Here is a 21139-nt window from a genome sequence, read left to right as displayed (position 1 = left end):
TGCTCTAAAAGCCCTGAACTCACCTTGGTGCAGGTCCAAGCTATTGGCTGAATGCTACAGAACTGGCTAAGGCCGGCGCTGAACAGAACCCAATTGGCCCAGAACCAATGGTGCCAGTTGCCTTCTCAATGGGGATGGCTGCAATCAGAGAGTAGTGATCAACCTAATACTCAAAGATCTGGCGAGAAACACCGGGGTTACGTCAGGCAAAAACACTTATAGAAGATCTCTCTCCTAGGCTCGAGGGAAGACTTCTCCTTATGAACAGAAGTCAATTGCGAACGGTAGTAGGCCTGCTTACGGGCCACTATCATGTAATGAGACATAAACGCCTGCTGGGGGTAACAGACTCAGATAGGTGTAGATGGTGTGAGACAGGAGAAGAAACAACCACCCTTCTAACATGCGAGTGCCCCGAAATCATGAGGACTCGATATAGACACCTGGGCTCACCTTTTATAGAGCCTAAGGAGGTAAAAGATCTTCCCATTAGGGACCTTTTGTCCTTCGCTAAGGACATAGGCCTCCATGGGTGATCCATTATCGGTGGTTAGCACAATGGACCTACAGGTCTAACTGCCCTGGGAGCTGATCCCCCACCGCATCATCCAATCTATCTATCTATCTATAGTTCATGGGAAAATATGTACTCGATAGCGAGTATTTCATTTGAAACTGGTAGCAAAAATTATTTTAAGGATCTTGTTAAAACAATATGCTGATAATTTGGATCTATTGAGAAAGTGGGGCCTAAGAGGTCCCTTGACTAGGATTCAAAACAGGATCTCCCAATTTTTTCCAGGTGCTCTACCTTGTAATCTATCAAAATATCTTCCCTTTGATCATTCATGTCTCTCCCACCAAAATATATTTTATGAGCCCCTAAAAAAACTTTTTTAATGTTGAACTCTGCCCCAAGAAAATCCCCTGTCGGCACTCCTGAGCCATTGTCCAATGACAAGAAACATTTCCAATTACTCACACAAAGTTGAACCTCCAGTCTGCTGTGGCTTTTTGGCTGAGCGCATTATCGCAATCATGCAAAAGACGATAATTACTCAATCATTCCAACAGGCACCTAAATGTCATAGTCATAGGTGGATTTAAGTCATAGGATTGGATGGGGGGATGCACATGGGGGCACGTGCATCCCCCCCTAGAAGCTACCAAAATATACAAAATTTTTAATACAGTTATCATTACACTCATTTTGTTCTGTGCATTATGGAGTCTCAATCATTTAACTTCATATTAATAACCTTCATATTAAAATAAAGAGAATATTCCGTACAATAATTGTTGTATGCTGTTTTTAATCTCAAATATGAGTGGAGGGTTTGCCTGATAGGCCCTTGTGTCCTCCCTCAGGAATAAATCCTGGATCAGGCCTTGATCATAGTATACTTCATTCTGTGCTTTGGCCACCATTATATAGGCATCCCAGTGAGATGTAGTGGCTACAACATACACTCTGGTCCATTTTACCAAGATTGTGAAGCCTGGACTAAGGGAGTCGGATATCCTGATTAGCTAACAGGGTAGATATCATGGCTCTTTGGCATGTAATCCCAGCAATTCTTTCTCATACCTGACATGCTGACCTGACAGAGAAAGACAAAATGATTACAATGCTTATGGGAAAATGGCATTTTTCATAATCCAAGATATTTGTCCAATTATGAAATTTTCACCTAAATATTTTCAAATGATAAACATGATTCCTGTTTTTTTTACAAAAAATGAAGGCTTTCCCATCACAGCTCTTATTCCGACCATATTCACCTCTATCAATACTATTGATACCGATACTAATACCGATACTATCAAACAGCATGCTTCTGAGTGAAACTTAAATGCTGAAGAGGTTAGGAAAATGGGAGAAAGTTGAAATATTTTGGTATTGTCTTTAATATTCACGTTTTTAAGCAAGGAACAAACACATATTTGAAATTCACGAACAAACTGCGTCATGCACATTGGAAAATGTCATAGCGTAGCTATTTTATAAGCAATAACATCCTAGTACTTAGTTTACAATCCAATTTATACATATTAAAAGGAAATAATCCGTGCCCTCCTTTGGTGCTGCTAATTATGAAACAACATAGCGGTGGGAGCACGCATGAGAGGGAAAATATTTACACCTTTACAATGCACAATCTTTTATAAAAATGGATGGAAATGTTCAAAATTGCAAGTTTGTGAGGTTAATATTAGGATTCTTTTAACATTCCCTTAGAATTTATACAAGAATCATTTAGGAATAAAGACACAAGAGGACTTTATTTAGAACTTAATGCATTGCTATGCTTGGAATGAAAACATGCAAGATGTCATAAGATGCATTGTCATCCCATGCATTTCGTAATGTATTTCACTTGCAAAAATAAGTATTTCCCTAATAAATCACTTGTAGAAAAGTTTGACTCAATTGCGACTTTCCCGGTTCAGTTCAGCATATACTGAATTAAGTCTTGTCACTCCATAAAACTATTCAGTAAATTATTTGATTCATGGAGCTCTTGTGAATGATTATAAAATGATCAAACGTGAATTTCAAGGTGTTTGACTTTGAAGTATTTGCATGAATAGCTGAAAAAAATCATGTTGCAGGTGAAAAGTACAGTTGAGAGATCCGCAGCAAATATGTACATAAGAAAAAAATTTTTTGCTTTGCCCCCATTACATTGATTCAAAAACATTTTGTCTTTTGTAACATAGCTTCCCTAAAAAATAACTCCAAAATTTTCTTCCAAGAGATTTCTTCACTGTGTGTAGAGTTGAAAAGCAGGAAAATGATTTTAAATGGTGCATCTTACAATTTATAAGGGTTGGTCTTTTTGAATTTATGTACTCTTAATTTTAATAATTTTAAAAATATAATAAGTTGTAATTGCATTGCACTTGGCCAATTAAGGCTCTTAGAGCACTCAATGAACATTCCATTGCTAACACATATTAGAATCAATATGCAGGGCTCAATTACATTTGATAGTGGATGCATTCTAAGCAAGTGGTGAACTTTCTCTGAAAACAATATTCTATAATGCAGTAAAAGTTAATTGGAATAACTGCTTTAAATGCAGTTCTGAGATAGGAGAGCCATATATGATTACACTGGGTGTCTGGATCCCATCATAAGTATGGTTAAATTGTGTCTTGCAGTATTATATTGTTGGAGTTGAGTACAAAATTGTGCATGATTTTGAACCAAGAAAAGCTATTAATAGGTAGTTTAAAATGATATTGAAACAAACTACTGCCTTTGGACTGCATAAATATTGATGAGAGAATTTTACCTGAAGTAATTTCTTTTCATTTGAGGCAGTATTGACTTTTCACTCAGAAGAAAACGCGGAAGACAGTTCAAAACTAAATGGTTGATAAGTAAGAGAGCTGCACTATTGTTCTGCTCACCACTCACTAGGTTGGTACATCCAAAGTGAAGGTTGGTGACAATGTAATGACCTTCAACTTACTCTGGTGTATATAGTATGTGACAAATACAAGACCACTTCCTTGTTGAGAAAACACATTCAACAAAAGGTGCCAATAGTTAGACAGGTTACCTTTCATTTTCAGTTTTTAAATACATAGAAAGTTATCAATCCTTATGAGAGCGAAGTGCACCTGGATGAGATCATTTGAACGTTATTCAACCCCGAAGCACCATGGCCACTTTTAGTCAACTTACTACTTCCAGTAGGAATTCATTTAATTTGAGAATGCCTACATCATAATTTGAGTATTTTCCAGCACTAATGGTTGCTCTCTCTTATTTGATTTCATGAAGTAGATCTAGTCTCGTCAATTTCAACCAAATTAGTCACTATATGATGCTAACCTCAGTTGGCCACTTTGAAAACAATCTCAGAACTTGACTGGCTTACGATCCCTTTACACGCTCACACTATGGTCCTTCAGTCTCCACAATACATTAGCACTCGATATGGTGATAAATTTCCAGAATAATGCACAAAAATATTTCATGATTTAAGAGCACTCAGTAATGAAGATCTTATCACGAAAAAAATGATCCCTCTTATCCAGCTGTTGTTCGATTGGCCGATATTTTGAGTTTTTTTAATACTGATTTTAATATTTTGTATAACGTGTGCTAAGGACTTCTATTAAAATGTCTGAATATCCATCAAAATTGCCTAAAATCAATAACCAATTGGTTTAAAACTAGTGCAACTGGGTGAAAGTTTGAGCCTTCCTCTCGAAGTCATCGTGGCGCAGGTGGCATCACTGTCGCCGCGTAGCCACCACGTGGCCATTCCTAACTGCCCACATGGATGGGCTCGGCGGGCGCTGGCGGTGGAGACGACACGTCCTCGGGCCTCGCTTTGCCCGGACTCGCCTGCACCTCGTATGCAGCCTCGTCACCGCTCAGCTCCGACTCCGGGTCCTCCGGGTAGGGCGGCTGCGCGTACATGACGGCGGGAGGCGGCGGGGGAGGCGGCGGGGGCGGCGCAGAGGCGGCCGCCGTCACGCTGAGGTGATTGGGCGTGGGTAGTGGTGAGGGCATGAGCGGCGAGTCGCCGCCGTACGTCACCTTGCCCATAAACGAGCGAATCTCGTCGAAGTAGGCGTCCTCGTTGCTGTCGGGGCTGTCGGGCGAGGGAGGCGGGTGCGGCCCGTCCGCACTCGGCCCCCCCTCTTCCTCGCCCGACTCGTGCTTCTTGAGGTGGCGGTCCAAGTTGGTCTGCTGTCCGAAACAGCGGTCGCACAGCGGGCACTTGAACGGCTTCTCCTTGTTGTGGATGTTGCGCACGTGCCGCTGCAGATTCGATGAGATTGAGAAAGAGCGCTCGCAGTACTTGCACTTATAAGGCTGCTCGCCCGTGTGGGTGCGGAGGTGCCGCGTGAGGTTGGCCGAGCGCGGAAACACTTTGCCGCAGAACCGGCACGAGTAGCGGTCGCCGCGGCTCTTGCCTCCGCCGCCGCCTCCGCCGCCCCCTCCTCCAGGCGCGCCGCCCGCCGCCGCCGCTGCGCCGCCTAGTACCTCGTGGTACGGCTTACCGAAGTTGGGTAGGGCGGGGGGGCGGAGGAGGTCGTAGGGCCGGGGCCCGAGGAATGGGAAGGCCACGCCGCGGTGCGGCCCATACGACTGGGGCAGGAGTCTTTCGTCAACACTATAGGAGGAATAGACGGCCTGCGCGGGCCGCTCCAGGCGGTACATGGCCTCGAGGAAAATGGGGTGGATGGGGCGCGGGTACGCCATCGGCGGCGCCTCCTTGAGCTTGTCTCCGGGCGCGGCGGCGCTGGGCGGCGCGGCGTCCTCCTTTGGCGGCGGCGCGGCGCCGCCCTTTTCGCCGGCTGACCACCGCCGCTTGGCCACACGCAGGTCCAGCGGCAATTCGGCCGGCGGGCCGCACGGCGAGGCCCGCGCCGATAGGTCACGCGGCCCTTCGTCTTCGGGCGGCGAGGGCGGCCCGCCGTCCTTGCGCTCCCATTCCTCATCGGCGGGGTCGCCGTTGGCGCGGCGTGGCGGCGGCGGCGCGGGCGGCAGAAGCGGGTACGACGCCATGGCGGCGGCAGCGTCGGGCTCGGCGGCGGCGTCGCGCGCCTTGGCGAAGAGTAGTGTAGAGGCGAGAAAGGGGTTGGCGTAGTGGGGGGGCGCGGGGAACATAGGGAAGGCGGGGAAGGGGCGCGGAGGGTAGAGCAGCAGGGACGCGTTGGGCGCTGGGTTGTTCATGGCCGCGGGCGGCTCAGCGGCGGTGGTGGCGGGCGGCGCGGCGGCTGCGTCTGGCGGCGCGGCGCCGCGCTCCGGCTCCGGCTCCTCGGCGCTGACCTCGCAGAAGCGCTTGTGCTTGGCGAGCGAGTTAAGCGAGCTGAAGCCCTGGCGGCAGCTCTGGCACTGCACCCGGGTGCGGCAGTTGGCGTGCATCCGCTTGTGGCGGCATAGGTTGGAGAACTGCGTGTACGCTTTGAGGCACACCTCGCAGCGGAACGGCTTCACGCTCGAGTGGATGTGGGCGTGTTGCTTGAGGCCGGATGCCGTGGCGAACGTCTTGCCGCACTCAGCGCAGGCGTGGGAGCGGGCGCCCGCGTGGTGCGTGCGAATGTGGCGTTGCAAGTTGGAGGCGTCACTGAACACCTTGCCGCAGTTCTCGCAGACGTAGCGGCGGAGTGCGGGTGCGGCGGCGTACGCGAGCAGGTCGTCACCCTCGGGGAAGATGCCGTGCGCGGAGGAACGGTGCCGGTCGCGGTTCGGTCGCCAGCAGTAGCCGTGCTCGCAGAAACCGCACGGGAACTTGTTGGCCACGTACTTGTGCACGCTGATGAGGTGGTGGTCCAACCTGAGGAGAAGGGAAAAGATACTCGTAAATGCTTCTTGATGTTTATCTGAGTCATTGAAGTGCCATAGCACCTTAACCCAGTGTCACAAGGAACTTGGTATAGTACAAAATCTAGATAGTCGCAAGCACTCTGCGTCTGATCTGTGTCATTTGAGTACCATTACAACTAAATCCAGGTTTACTCAACACAAGATCTAGCATAAGACCTTGCATACTAGATGATACTAGGATCGCAGAAAACTTGCTCGAGCATTGAGCACCAACTTGCGCATGTTTATCAGCGTTATAGAGTGCAATTGCACCTTAAGCCAGTTTCAATCCACAATTCATTTACCATGGTACCATTCATAGGCAGATTTAGAGGGGGGCACGTGCTCCTCCCATGCGCTTAAAAATTAGGCAATTTTTTTTAAAGGTTACCATTACATTCGTTTTGTTTTTGTTTATTGCGGATCCTCAGTAATTTTATTTCATATCAATAACTTTCATGTTAAAATAAATAGAATATTTTGTACAGTAATTGTTGCAACTAGTTTTTAATATCAAGTAGAGGATGGTTTCAAAGAGAATCGCCAGAGAGCGTTGAGTTAACATCCTCAATTCTTGTATGGGAAAATAGCATCAAAAATCCGCGACGCTGCGTGGGCGTTGTAATATTTTCTTCGCGGACGCGGACTCAAATTAGGCATTTTGTGGCTAAACGGTGGCAGATACGTCAAAATGCACGAAATAGTTGCCCTATAAGGGCAGTAACTCGGCAAAATCTATAGGGAATGAACATAAATATGTATTACATTTTTAGAATTTTGACCCTCTCCCCTAAATCGCATTTGAGCGAGGGTCAGGGGTTCACCTAGAGGTCTCAAAATTTTCAGGCCTTATTTTTGATCGGTCCCACAACTTTTTTTCGTTGGGCCAGATGGATTTGAAAAAAATCGATTTTTCCGATCCGCCCTATTGCACAGGCATTGGTCAGGGATAAGCAAGATATTGGTCTAAAGATAAAAAATCTTTGCTAAATTCCAACAAATTACTCGAGAATGAAGCCTTTACGTCAAAACGCATCGTACCAATAAAATATTCTGTGGAAATTTACAAAGGTTGTTTATCTTTATTCAGCATGAATTTTCTCCAAGTGAAAGCCGAACCCATTGCTTTCATTGTGTGTTTCAGTACTCAAGTGAGGAAAAGGCGCAGCTGTACTCAACCAAACAACCTGTTGTACCTGTTGTAGAAATAATAGAGCGCTCACTGAGACAATAACGCTTTTGCCTCAGGTCAGTTATTATTTGTAACTTATTGACTGTGGTATTTATTAGAGAATCAACTTTTCACCTAAGATATCTTCAATCTGCAATATCTTCAAGGAGCATTGGTTTAAGGCCGGTTTTCCAATGTTTGGTTATCGTTTACCGCAACTAGATGCATCAGTAACCGTAACTTTAGAATATCTGAAAGTTACAGTAAAGTAAAGTAGTCAGGATTATCGTTTAGTGAAAAACGTGACCAAATGGAAGAACTACGGTTTTCATGTTCAGCAAAATGTCATCAAGACAAAATCAAATAATAATGAAAAAGCAACATGTGAAAATATCAAATGGCAAATGGAAGTGGTGAACTTTGGGTGAAGGTGGTGGCAGTAAGCAGGCAGTAATACGTTTAAAAAATGCAATTTATTCCCATAAAATGAACTTAAGACAAACAAAAAACCCTGCCAAAAAAAAACGACCACGGCACACGGAAAAAAGGAGAAGGGGTGAAGGGAATAATTTGGAAAGTGGAAAAGAAAGGGCTCCCAAGCTTACTTAGTTTGGCGAATCTGGCGGCGAGGCAGCCCCGGAGCGGCTTTGAGGTGAGAGGGCACAGCATGCCACAACGGGCGAATCCCAAAAAAAGCCCCGAATCTTCTTGCTCTCCCAAATATATAGGGAGCCCGCAATTTGATCCCTTCCGCAGCGACGGACTGGGACAGTCAACCGGCTAGGGCTAGTCCGAAAACTCGGGCTGCGCCCCGCAGTCAAGGGGGCGACATAACTGCGATATATCGTATAGAAAACCTCCTTTGTTTTGATTTTTCCGGAGCCCCAGTGGTCCAACGGCCTACCCAACATAGAGGCAGAGGCACTGGCGTAGCCTGTTTTTCTGGGCAGTAATGAACTGGGGGCTGCCATACTGAATTTCGCTGTAAACAAAGGTGATATTAAGGCTTAATGATAGTTATTAGTGTTAACTGCTGACTTTTTTATTGCTTACAGCGTCCCTTACGATTTTGGAATGTGCTCGATGAAGGATATGAGTGTCAATGATCTTCGTTATTGCTAAATTGCATGGGTATGAAATGTATTTGGTGATGAAAATGTGAGTAATTTGTTTCCTTCATTATTCCATTTTGATTTCAACCTGTGATTAGCTGACGTTTTCTCATGTTTTCAACATTTCATGGTGTCTTGTATTCCTTATATTTCAATGTTTTTCATTGTATTTGCAGTTTTTCTAGTGTTCAAACTACTCATGAATCACTACTGCTGCGCTTTGGTTTGTTTAATGCTAATCATTTTGTTGGTTATGTATTTAATTTGCTATTTCAACTGTTTAATTGTCATCAATTGAGCATAATTCATTAGGTGTTCTACAATGTTTACATTTCTTAAAAATTTCTCTTTCATTTTGAAGTAAGAACTTAATTTCTACACATTGGTATAAAATATTCATCACTTTTATCGATGTCTACTTTTGGAATACTTTCTTTCGCATAAGTGATGGATATTAACTTCTAATAACCTTTCATTTTAAGACTCCTCTGCCAAGATATCTTATGTTAATGGGTACTCATCATGAACTACTTCCTACGAAATAATGTCCTTCTCCTTTCATAATTAAATTATTATCTTCCATGAAATGATTTCCAAACTTGCATGCTTATTTCTAGTGAAGTGTTGTTATGGTCTATGGTTTCAGGATTAGCATTATTTTCCCTGTCCCAGAGCTGTTGCAAGATACATCTTCCTCAAGGAAAATTGGGTCACCCTCTTTGTCTATAAGTGTGGAGTGTTTACTGAAGTAATGGAATCTGTCTCCTATTACGATAACAAAAAATTTGACGATAACAAAAAATTACTAGAGGATCAGTATGCGAGAATTAATCAATACCTGGAAATTATTGACAGGTTAAGTGCAGAAAATACGATGCTGAAAAATCGTGTTTCCTTACTAGAAAGTCGTTTGGAGGACAATGAACAAAGTGCTCGTGCTAACGTCATTGAAATTTTTGGAATACCTCAAGAGACAAATGAAAATGTCCTTGACGTAGTACAAAAAGTTGGGGTTGCCCTTGACTTCCCTATATCAAGTGAGTTTATTGACTCATGTCATCGGATGGGGAATAGAGGTGACCCAAATAGAGTGCCGGGCATTGTGGTCAAATTTGTTCGCAAATTTGACAAAGAAGAACTAATGAGGAAGAGAAGGTTGAAGAGGAATTTTTCAACCCGCCATATGGGTTTGAAGCTCGACGCACCTGTTTACATTAATGACAGCTTATCTCCAGGAAGGAAGAAGCTCTTTGCGACAGCGCGTGAGTACAAAAAGACAAATGGCTATAAATACCTATGGATACGCAATGGAAAAATTTTACTGCGCAAAAATGATAATGATCCTGTGTTACGTATTAATTCTTCTGATGATTTATTGTAATTATATTGTTGCGAAATCAATTTTCGTTAGCCAGAACTCAGATTTCTGTTTTTTATGCTCATTGTCTTACTATTGTCAAGGTTTGATTTATACTTTGATGGGTTATAATTTTGTATGCCCGCTTCTTGCCCGCCGTCTGTTATTCTTTGATTTAATCTTAAAGCACAGGATGTTCAAGGGCACACATGTTACATTCAGTAGTAAATCCTCTTTTTATGTTAAATATGCTTGATTCCAGCGTTGGCTATGCATTCAATGATTTTTTAGTAAAACATGATAATGAATTCATTGTAGTGCATCAAAATATAAGAAGTCTTCGGGCTAATTTCGATAGTTTTACAATCGAACTTCAAAATTTGGATGTCAAACCACACGTGATAATACTCTCCGAAATTTGGGTAGGTGACAGTGAAGTAAATGCCTTCCACCTCCCGGGATATATATCTGTTGCTTCTTGCAATAATTCCTACAGAGCTGGTGGAGTGATAATCTATATCATGGAAAATATTTCTCATTGTTCTAATAAATGGACTCATTTCACGAGTGCTGATGTTGCTTCTCTTACTATTGATATTGATCCAAAAATGAAATTGACCTTAGTTGCCGTTTATAGACTGCTTGCCCAGCGTGTCACAATATTTTTAGAAGAGCTGAAGATCTTATTAGACAGGTCGACGGAAAAGAATTTATTAATCATCGGTGACATGAACTTATGTATTTTACAGCAGGCAGGATTGGCATATGATTATTTAATTTTAATGGCTAGTCATGGGATGGAACAAATGATAAATACTCCAACTAGAATAACTTCTGCTAGTGAATCTTGTATTGATCATATTTTTGCTCGATCAAGAGATAATTTCCCTATGCACTGCGACGCGTTTGATCTGGGACTTACTGACCATCACTTAACAATTTGTTCCATGGAAATAAACCTTAAACTTTTTTCGAGTAAACACGAAACAATCTCATCTAAAATCGACTTTAACACTCTCAATAGTCTACTGCAAGACACAGATTGGTCGGCCGTATACCGTCAAAACGATGCTTCATTAGCTTACGAGATATTTCTTCATCAACTCACTTTTCATATTAATACTTCCACTGTAAAATTTAAACTAAAAAAGAATCATAAAGAAATCAAACCGTGGATAACTAATGATCTTTGTGCACGTATTTCGAAAAGAAATTTCTTATATAAAAAAATGAAGAAACAACAGTATAATGATAAATTGGTCCATTACTACAAATCCTATAAAAAGAGATTAGATGCTGATATTCGCAAAAGGAAAGAAAATTATTTCTTGCGATCTTTTGAAGCCAATCGTAACAATATAGCCAAGCAATGGAGAGTCGTGGATGATATTATAGGTGCAAAATCGTTGAGAAATAATGTTGAAAATATCAAATCCTTGGAAAAAGGTGAACTAATAACGGATTCGCAAGGTATTGCTAATGAGTTTAGCAAATTTTTCAATCAGATCATAGAGCAAAATACGGCCCGTATCAATGCAGTAAATTATACTCTTCCTCCTGATTATAATAGTTGGTTTCCTAAAAACTGCTCTCAGCACTCTATCTTCTTTGCTCCGACTTCTATTGAAGAGGTGCAGAATATAATCAAAAATTTAAATTCCAATAAGTCTAAGGGGTTAGATAACATTTCCACCAATACTGTTAAGGCTATTAACGAAAACGTGGCACCCATCTTAACTTATATTGTTAATTTAAGCCTGCAGCAGGGCGTGTTTCCTGAGAAACTAAAATGCGCACTTATTGTACCAATTTTTAAAAATGGAGATCGAAAGGATATTAAGCAGTATCGTCCTATTTCTCTTCTTCCGGTTTTTTCTAAAATTCTGGAAAAAATAATTAAATCTAGATTATTAAGTTTTTTACAAAAAAATAATTATTTCAGTGAAGCGCAATTCGGTTTTCTGAAAAGCAAATCTACTGAGGACGCCCTATTGGAATTCTGCTCTGATCTATATGAGAGCTTAAACAGAAATAATAAGACTGGTGGTTTATTCATTGATATAACAAAAGCCTTTGACTCTGTTAATCACGAGATATTGCTATCAAGACTGTCGGAGGCTGGAATTAGAGGCGTTGCAAACGATTGGTTCAGGAGTTACCTGTTGGGAAGGTCACAAAGGGTAATAATTAACGATTGTACTAGTGAGGAGGTGTCCCTCACATGTGGTGTCCCTCAAGGTTCCGTCTTGGGACCAATTTTGTTTTTAATATATGTCAATAATTTTTGCAACGGGGCATTTCATGGAAAACTTACTTCTTTTGCCGATGATACGGCATTATGTTATTCGTCATTTAATGTTTCCGATGTTATATTACAAATGCAAAATGATTTGAATAGAATTAATTATTGGTTCTTGTGTAATAATTTTGTTCTGAGTGTAAAGTCAAAGTTTATGTTGTTTGGCTTGAAAAGTACACTGGTGCCATCGGATGACGTTTTCTATAGATGTTCTCATTGCTTGACTTCAAAAGGTAGAGCTGGTAGAGCTTGTAACAATTGCATAAAAATTGATCATGTAAATCATATAAAGTACCTCGGTTTAATATTAGATAACCATTGTAACTGGAAAATGCACATTAACAAATTGAAATCTGAGCTGATTATTTCCTTGAGAAAATTTTATCTTCTCACATATAAATGCCCAGTTTCCATTTTGAGGACGGTGTATTTTGCTCTGGTAAATTCAAGAATTCAATATGGAATATCTTGTTGGGGAGGCACTTATCACTCTAATGTTAAACCAATTAAAATTATTCAAAATAAAATCCTAAGGGTGATCTTAAGAACCTCCAGGAATGAATCATCCTTCCCACTGTATGTAAGGTTAAAAATCCTCCCAGTTCGACATTTGTTTGTATATAAAACATTAAGAATTTTTTACAATCGTGGTGGACATAAAAATAAACCTTGTCCCTGCACAAAAACTTTAAGATTCCACGAAATTACTTATATTCCTACACCAAAACTTGAAACTTATAAAAATTTCTTTAATTATTTAGCACCAAAATTGTATGTGAATCTTTGGCAAAGATTACAAGGTTGTAATAGCAAATATGAATTTGTAAAAAAACTGAGAGACTGGTTGTTTAGTAATAAAAATATTGAATTTTTATTTCAGACAATTAAATAATCTGTTCGTTTAGTTGCTTCAACCTATTTTGTTACCAAATTTATTATAAATTTATTTCATGTTAATTTTCTTATTACTTTATTCTAATTGTATTTTGTATGCTCTAAAGATTGTTTATGCACACATGGACAAATGTGTCTATGAAAGACTCATAGAAGAGCCTCTTTTGTTTTGTTTAAAGGTTACAAGAATGTACTGCCGAGCATTGCCATATTTTATGTAATGGCAACCCCTATTCAAGACATGTCTTAAGGGGTGTCTATTTCACTGGTTATGTATGTACATGTAGTAATATTTTGGGGCAGTGGAATAAATATCTTTATTCTTTATATTCTTTTATTACCCAAAGGCTGCTCATCTCTCATGTTGTCATTGATATCTCTCATGTTGTTATTGTCATTGATATTTGTTGCTTGTGCATCTCATGTGCTTGTAGAATTGTTAACATCCACAGATTTCATCTATAGTATGTCATATTTAAATTGTTATTGTTGTATTTCTTTTACCAGTTATTGTATCAATAAATACCAATGTCCACTGAAGTAAGTTTTCGAGGTCATTATTCTTACCAACCACCAGATCGCCAGTTGACTTCGTACATTAATCTTGTATTATGGTTACTAGTTTAGAAACCTGGGGAAGTTCATCAGGAAGATTTTCCTAAATTAATTGCTTTTAAGTTTCTCGCAATTGCAGTAGCATTGTTAAGCCTGAATAGCACGCCCTATCGTGACGCGTAATAAAGTGCTAAACACGCGCCGAGATGTGCATTCAAACTTCGCGGCAGCCTTGGACCACTGGCATAGATGGCACTGATGTATCAAAACCTATACGCGTTATCCTTATGGGTATGTCGCCCCCTTGCCGCAGTGAGGTCGAACTTCCACTGCTTACAATGGGCTGTTCTCGATGTAATAGAAGCTTCCCATGGGTCGGAGCCCTAGTAGACGGCTCAGTGGCATTATGGCGTTTGTCAATTAAGGGCAGAGTATTAAATTTCATGATGTAGTGGACAGGTTGGAGAGAAAAGTCTTCTAAAAAGTTATAAATGAAAGTGAAAAAACTTTGTGAATGTCCACAGTATTTATTCAAGTACGACGCGTTTCAGCGATTCATCGCTATCATCAGGTACAGATGCATGGTTTACGTCAAGAAGTCTTATATATATATATATATATATATATATATATATATATATATATATACACAATGTTTTGGAAAATATGATATGCACGTGGCACGTAATATAAATAGTTCAATCTACCAGTTCCTACACATTGTCTTTCACATGATTCCATTTTCAATCAATGCTACAAAGTATCCATTATTGCCTCCCTCCCTCCCACCGACTCCGCCCTCAACCTCCACACCCTCGAATTGGCTTGCATTTGGCACTTTCAAGCCAATAGCTTTCCAGGTCTGAACGTCACATCCTAACCCCTATTCCTAACTCCCCCTCCCCATACACCTCTCCCCTCACCCCTCTTCTCCCTCTTCCAACCCTCTCCTTCCAATTTCTCCATATTTCCGGTGCAACCGCGTCGGTTTGTTGGTGATGACAACAGTTTCGCTGGCACTGCTGCCAGCGTCTTCAGGTCGAAGATGATGCCGGTCCACGATTTTCGTCCTCCTTATATAGGGGGTCAGTCCCGCCAGTTGTGGCTGCCGCTCTCCTATTGGTCCGCCTAATGAGCCTCCTCCAATGGGCATCCAGATGGTAGCCGTCGTCTCTGTTAAAATTGTCCGTCCGGGCTATCTCAATGGATTCGCGGATGAGTCTGGGAAAATATCTGCCTTCTTTCACTATTATCTTGGCGTCGTCAAACTTAATGTCATGTCCCGGGGTCCAGGCGTGCTCCGATATGGCAGACAGCTGGAATTGCCTGTTTTTCGTTGCCCTTCGGTGCTCTTGCATCCGTATCTTGAGTGAACGGCAAGTCTCACCGATGTATGCTTTTCCACACGAGCAAGGGACCTTGTAAACACCTTCATGAAGGTCGTGCTGTAGTCTGTCTTTGGCTGTGGGCAGCAAGTCACCAATTTTTGTCGTACAGTTAAACCTGGTGGTGATGCCGTGCTTTTTCAGGGCCCTGGCAATCCTTTCGGTGGTCCCTGCGACGTAGGGAATGACGGCCCAAGCTCTTTCGTCTTCCGTTTTTTCACTTGAAAGTGGTTTTCTTTTAATGGTCCTTTTCAGGGCCGAATCCGGGTAGCCATTCTTTTCGTGCCAGCGAAACTGTTGTCATCACCAACAAACCGACGCGGTTGCACCGGAAATATGGAGAAATTGGAACCTGAACACCGCGGAAATCTACGTAGTCACAACCCTCTCCTTTCCTCACCATTCATACTTCAGCTGACGAAGAAGCCTGAAGTGCTTCGATAGCTTCGACGAGTTTATTTATTCAATGTGAGTGTTTCTTTTTTGTGTCTTTGTGTTTATCGATATTAACTTGAACTATTTATATATATATATATATATATATATATATATATATATACACACGTTTGAAAAAAACTCACACGAGCAATTTAAATAATGTAAAACTTCTTCTTGCCCTGGGGTGGGCACACAAAAAAAACTTAGAAATTGACAGAAAAACGAAAAATAAAATAAAAGAGAGGAACTTACGGGGAAAGGTTGTTTTTACAAATTTTCGATGGGACGCAGCCCATCTTTCTCAAGTGAGAAGAGGAGGGAAAGTGAGGAAAGGGCATAAGGAAGGGTGCAAGGGAGAGGGCTAAGATGGAGGGAGGAAAAACGGTGGACGGGGATTGGTTGTTCTTTCTAATGGGCGCGGTTGATTCCTGGACCAGAAAACGCACGGAAAGCCCATATGCATGCCTGTTCCAAGTCCTTCAGCTCTAGGGGGGTGGTAGACGGGGGGAGGGAGGCTAATATTCCCACTTTGTAGCATTGGTCAAACAGAGCTTTGTGGGAGGAAGCATGAACGGCGACTGGAAGGGAAGCAGAAACAGAAGAAACGCTATTGCATGAAGAGCGATGCCCGTTCATTCGGATGCAAAGGGGAGTGGTGGATAAGCCGATATAAAAAGCGGGGCATTTCTGGCACAACAGTATATACACAATGTTTTTTGTTGTGCAAGAAATGTCCGACACAGAGGGGAGAGGGAAGGCAAGGAATTGATCGGGAAGGGGTTCGGTGATGAGGATGTGACAAGTTTTGCATCTTGCACGGTTGCAGGGCGAGGGCTGTGGTTTAATATAGATACTTTGTTTGGGCAGTGGTTTGGTTGTTTTTAAGATGCTGGCCAGATTTGGTGGTCTTTTAAAAACGAGTGAAGGGCATCGCGGGAAAAATCTGGAAGTGGTCGTGTTATCTGAGAGGATGGGGAAAAGGTCTTTTAGGGTCCTACGCAGTACGTCCACGCCCGGAAAAGGCATGCATATGGGCTTTCCGTGCGTTTTCTGGTCCAGGAATCAACCGCGCCCATTAGAAAGAACAACCAATCCCCGTCCACCGTTTTTCCTCCCTCCATCTTAGCCCTCTCCCTTGCACCCTTCCTTATGCCCTTTCCTCACTTTCCCTCCTCTTCTCACTTGAGAAAGATGGGCTGCGTCCCATCGAAAATTTGTAAAAACAACCTTTCCCCGTAAGTTCCTCTCTTTTATTTTATTTTTCGTTTTTCTGTCAATTTCTAAGTTTTTTTTGTGTGCCCACCCCAGGGCAAGAAGAAGTTTTACATTATTTATATATATATATATATATATATATATATATATATATATATATATATATATATATATATATACAATGTTTTGGAAAATATGATATGCACGTGGCACGTAATATAAATAGTTCAAGTTAATATCGATAAACACAGAGAAACAAAAAAGAAACACTCACATTGAATAAATAAACTCGTCGAAGCTGAGGGGGAGTTAGGAATAGGGGTTAGAATGCGACGTTCAGACCTGGAAAGCTATTGGCTTGAAAGTGCCAAATGCAAGCCAATTCGAGGGTGTGGAGGTTGAGGGCGGAGTCGGTTGGAGGGAGGGAGGCAATAATGGATACTTTGTCGCATTGATTGAAAATGGAATCACGTGAAAGACAATGTGTAGGAACTGGTAGAGAGGAGTGGGGGGAAGATGGACAACAGGAGGCGCGATGATTGTTAATTCTGAGATTGAGAGGGGTAGTGCATTGGCCAATATAGAAAGCAGGGCAGAAATTACAGTGAAGAAGGTAAATGATGTTGGTGGAAGTACAAGTGGTGGAGGGGAAAATCGGTAGGAATTTAAGCTTGGGGAGAAAAGAGGCAGGGGGTGGAGAGAATATCTTGCAGGTTTTACACCTGGGACGATTGCAAGGTGAGGGTGTGGAGATAGTGACTGACTGCGACTTTTGGAGAGGGCGGGTGGCTTTAAATATGGTGTTTAAATTCGGCGGTCTCTTAAATGTTATCCGAGGAGTGGAAGGGAAAATCTGAGAGGTGGACTTGTGTTTGGAAAGGATGGGGTACAGGTCCTTCAATATATTTTGTAGCAAATGAGCACCAGGAAAGTAGGTTGTGAGCAGAGAAGGAGAGCAATGTTTGTCTGCGCGGGGTTTATTGTGAATAGCCGGTTTTTTTTCTTATTTTGTTCAACAAGAGATTTTCGGGGTAGCCGCGGTGAAGAAGAGAGGTGTGGAGTTTGGAGAGGAATTTTTGAAGGTCTTCGGGGTTATTACAGATTCTGTGTCCCCGGACAGAGAGGGAGTAAGGGATGGAACGTTTGGTGTGTGGTGGATGGCAACTGCTGTAGTGAAGGTATTGTTGTTTGTTGGTAGCTTTGATGTGAACCGATGTTTTGAATTTGTTATTATCTGAAAGGTGTATGTCCACATCTAAGAAGGTGATATTGGTTTTGGAGATGGAATAGGTGAAAGAGACTGAGGCAGAAGCGTTAAGTGAAGAAACAAAGGTATTGAGAGAGACGATGTCATGAGGCCAGAGAATGAAAATGTCATCTATGTATCTGAGCCAAAGAAGAGGTTTTAGAGGGTAATCAGTGAGGAAATTTTCTTCAAACAGGCCAAGGAAAAGATTTGCATAAGAAGGGCTAAACCTACTTCCCATGGCGCAGCCAGATATTTGCAGATAGTAGTTATTGTTAAAAGAGAAGGCATTGTGGGTGAGAATGAAATGGGGAAGATCAAGAAAGAAGTCAGTGCTAGGGTTTTGAGGAGTGGGTCGTAATGAAAGATAGTGGCGGAGAGCAGCGAGTCCCTCAGAATGAGGGATTGAAGTGTAAAGTGAGGTTACATCAATAGTGGCCATGATAATGGGCTGATTGGGGGGGAGGGAAATGGAGTTGAGTTTAGAAAGGAAGTCATGAGAATCTTTGATGTTGTCCATCTTCCCCCCACTCCTCTCTACCAGTTCCTACACATTGTCTTTCACATGATTCCATTTTCAATCAATGCTACAAAGTATCCATTATTGCCTCCCTCCCTCCAACCGACTCCGCCCTCAACCTCCACACCCTCGAATTGGCTTGCATTTGGCACTTTCAAGCCAATAGCTTTCCAGGTCTGAACGTCGCATTCTAACCCCTATTCCTAACTCCCCCTCCCCATACACCTCTCCCCTTACCCCTCTTCTCCCTCTTCCAACCCTCTCCTTTCCTCACCATTCATACTTCAGCTGACGAAGAAGCCTGAAGTGCTTCGATAGCTTCGAGTTTATTTATTCAATGTGAGTGTTTCTTTTTTGTGTCTCTGTGTTTATCGATATCCTCCCCTCTTCCCCCACCTGATATAAAAAGCGGGGCATTTCTGGCACAACAGTATATACACAATGTTTTTTGTTGTGCAAGAAATGTCCGACACAGAGGGGAGAGGGAAGGCAAGGAATTGATCGGGAAGGAACCCCTTCCCGATCAATTCCTATATACTGTTGTGCCAGAAATGCCCCGCTTTTTATATCGGCTTATCCACCACTCCCCTTTGCATCCGAATGAACGGGCATCGCTCTTCATGCAATAGCGTTTCTTCTGTTTCTGCTTCCCTTCCAGTCGCCGTTCATGCTTCCTCCCACAAAGCTATGTTTGACCAATGCTATAAAGTGGGAATATTAGCCTCCCTCCCCCCATCTACCACCCCCCTAGAGCTGAAGGACTTGGAACAGGCATGCATATGGGCTTTCCGTGCGTTTTCTGGTCCAGGAATCAACCGCGCCCATTAGAAAGAACAACCAATCCCCGTCCACCGTTTTTCCTCCCTCCATCTTAGCCCTCTCCCTTGCACCCTTCCTTATGCCCTTTCCTCACTTTCCCTCCTCTTCTCACTTGAGAAAGATGGGCTGCGTCCCATCGAAAATTTGTAAAAACAACCTTTCCCCGTAAGTTCCTCACTTTTATTTTATTTTTCGTTTTTCTGTCAATTTCTAAGTTTTTTTTTTGTGTGCCCACCCTAGGGCAAGAAGAAGTTCCTTTACATTATTTATAATGCTCGTGTGAGTTTATTTCAAACGTGTGTATATATATATATATATATATATATATATACACACGTTATATATATATTCTCACCACCACCACCAACTCATAAATATATATATATATATATATATATTTATGAGTTGGTGGAAGTGGGAGAGGGGTTGGGGGGTAAAGGATGGGGGAATGGAGTGGGGAGGCGGTTGGGATACGTAAGGAATTGGGGTTCGGTTGAAGGTTTTAGCGGGGGCAGGGCTAACAGCGGGGAATGACTAAGGAACTCAATGTCGTTCATGAGATTTACTTTGCGTTTCCTCCTTCTGGTGATCTCCCACTGCTCAAGTGCGTCGAGCTGACGTCCTTTATTCTCGAAGACCAATATTTTTGGGGTGAAATAGCACGAATGGCCCTCGTTGATGAGATGAGCGGCTACCTGGGATTTAGGGTGCGATTCATAGACGACACTGAAATTGCTCACTTTACAAAGTCTCTCTTTACGGTAAAGTGAGACTTTAGCTAAAGTTCGTTTCAGAGTCGTCCCAAGGATCTCACTTTATAAAGTGGCACTTTAGCTCCTAAAGTCTCGATCATGCATTGAAATTTTCGAGTGTTGGCAATGAACGCTGCGAAAAAGTGACGAAAAAGATGACACACGATATTAAATGCGTACTTGTTTACATATTTCTGGCGACTGGGTTTTCGTGTTGTATTTAGCTATGATTTATTAAGCTGAATTTTCTCGTTTTCTCATATTATGTGCAAATTTAAATGAATACTGCGTCATTGAAAGCTTTTCCTCACCATCTTTTTTGTACGTTAATGACTGAGTTGGCTGAATAAAAGCTCACTTTTAATTAGCTTCGTGAATTGGGAATGCCCTTCGATGTTTCCAGCGAAGTAAACATTCAAATGCTGATATTTTCACGTCATTTTATGATCATTTTGTGTGATTAACTGCAAACGGTTGTTTGGACTACATGTTAGTCGAAGTTTGATGGTGTGCGTTCATTGAAGGTGGGTGAAATAGTGAAATTCTCTCGCGTTAACTTGAAACTGTACCAATTAAATTGAAGATTTACCGATCAGTGGTTGTCTCAGTTGGACGCTTATTTTGAATGAGATGGGTGTTTGTTGAATTCTTTTGTGCTTACCAATATTTTAATTCTTGGAATGTTGACGTAAGGGGTTATATATATTCTAGAGAAATGGACGAGAATGTACATTCAAGAATATCTATACCATCAAAAGCAATGAATGAATGGCCACGCAATGAAACATGTTGAATGTGAGAATGGACTTATATCAATAAATATCTCTTTGTCTACTTTAAAAGATGCCTCGACATATGTGAATACCTAACCCGAGTTTCCATTCACGAATTTTGCAGTAAAAAATGTCAGTGAAGTCTGTGATGCTGTGTAAATAAAATTTCATACCAATCATACACCCTCGAGAAAACATTGTTTTCTGCTGATAATATGACCATGAAGGAAAGTAAGTTTTACTTTTTATTGCTGCCTTTCATGACGAGA

The 21139-nt window shown here is 42.0% G+C and overlaps 1 protein-coding gene across 1 annotated transcript in view; it reads right to left on the bottom strand.

Annotated features, from left to right (window-relative positions):
• Window positions 1-1890: 1890 nt before the first annotated feature.
• Window positions 1891-21139, bottom strand: part of LOC124171257 (histone-lysine N-methyltransferase PRDM16-like) — a 221477-nt gene continuing 202228 nt past the window's right edge. Inside the window, exon 6 of the mRNA XM_046550399.1 lies at window positions 1891-6305. Coding sequence (XP_046406355.1) covers window positions 4283-6305 — 2023 coding nt within the window. The 3' untranslated portion in view covers window positions 1891-4282. The remainder of the gene's footprint in view (window positions 6306-21139) is intronic.

This window comes from Ischnura elegans, chromosome X (genome assembly GCF_921293095.1).
Source record: "Ischnura elegans chromosome X, ioIscEleg1.1, whole genome shotgun sequence".
NCBI lineage: Eukaryota > Metazoa > Arthropoda > Insecta > Odonata > Coenagrionidae > Ischnura > Ischnura elegans.
This window is presented reverse-complemented; position numbering and strand designations above follow the sequence as displayed.